A 293-nucleotide genomic window follows, 5' to 3' on the forward strand; every position below is an offset into this window, starting at 1 on the left:
TTGTCCCTGAGCAGTAATTGTTTGTTCGGGACAGGGCTGACAACGGGACTGTGATGGGTCATTTCTGTCCCTGTAGTATCCCCGGTCACAAATCTCACACTGGCCACTAGTGGGACAATACTCGAACCCACTCTCACAGTCCACTGTAAAACAACCAATAATTGCAATAAGTACACACCTTGACAATCCTCTGTCAAGAAACAATACATTAACGGTAAGTACACATTATCACAATCCAATGTAAAACAATAAACCTTTGACGGTAAGTAAATACCCTGACTATCCATTGTCAA

The 293-nt window shown here is 42.3% G+C and overlaps 1 protein-coding gene across 1 annotated transcript in view; it reads right to left on the reverse strand.

Annotated features, from left to right (window-relative positions):
• The window catches only part of LOC110466352, an 80,197-nt gene that overhangs the window by 12,553 nt on the left and 67,351 nt on the right, over positions 1-293 (reverse strand). Inside the window, exon 58 of the mRNA XM_021522799.1 lies at positions 3-143. Coding sequence (XP_021378474.1) covers positions 3-143 — 141 coding nt within the window. The remainder of the gene's footprint in view (positions 1-2; positions 144-293) is intronic.

Source organism: Mizuhopecten yessoensis, unplaced genomic scaffold, assembly GCF_002113885.1.
Source record: "Mizuhopecten yessoensis strain PY_sf001 unplaced genomic scaffold, ASM211388v2 scaffold1669, whole genome shotgun sequence".
Lineage (NCBI taxonomy): Eukaryota > Metazoa > Mollusca > Bivalvia > Pectinida > Pectinidae > Mizuhopecten > Mizuhopecten yessoensis.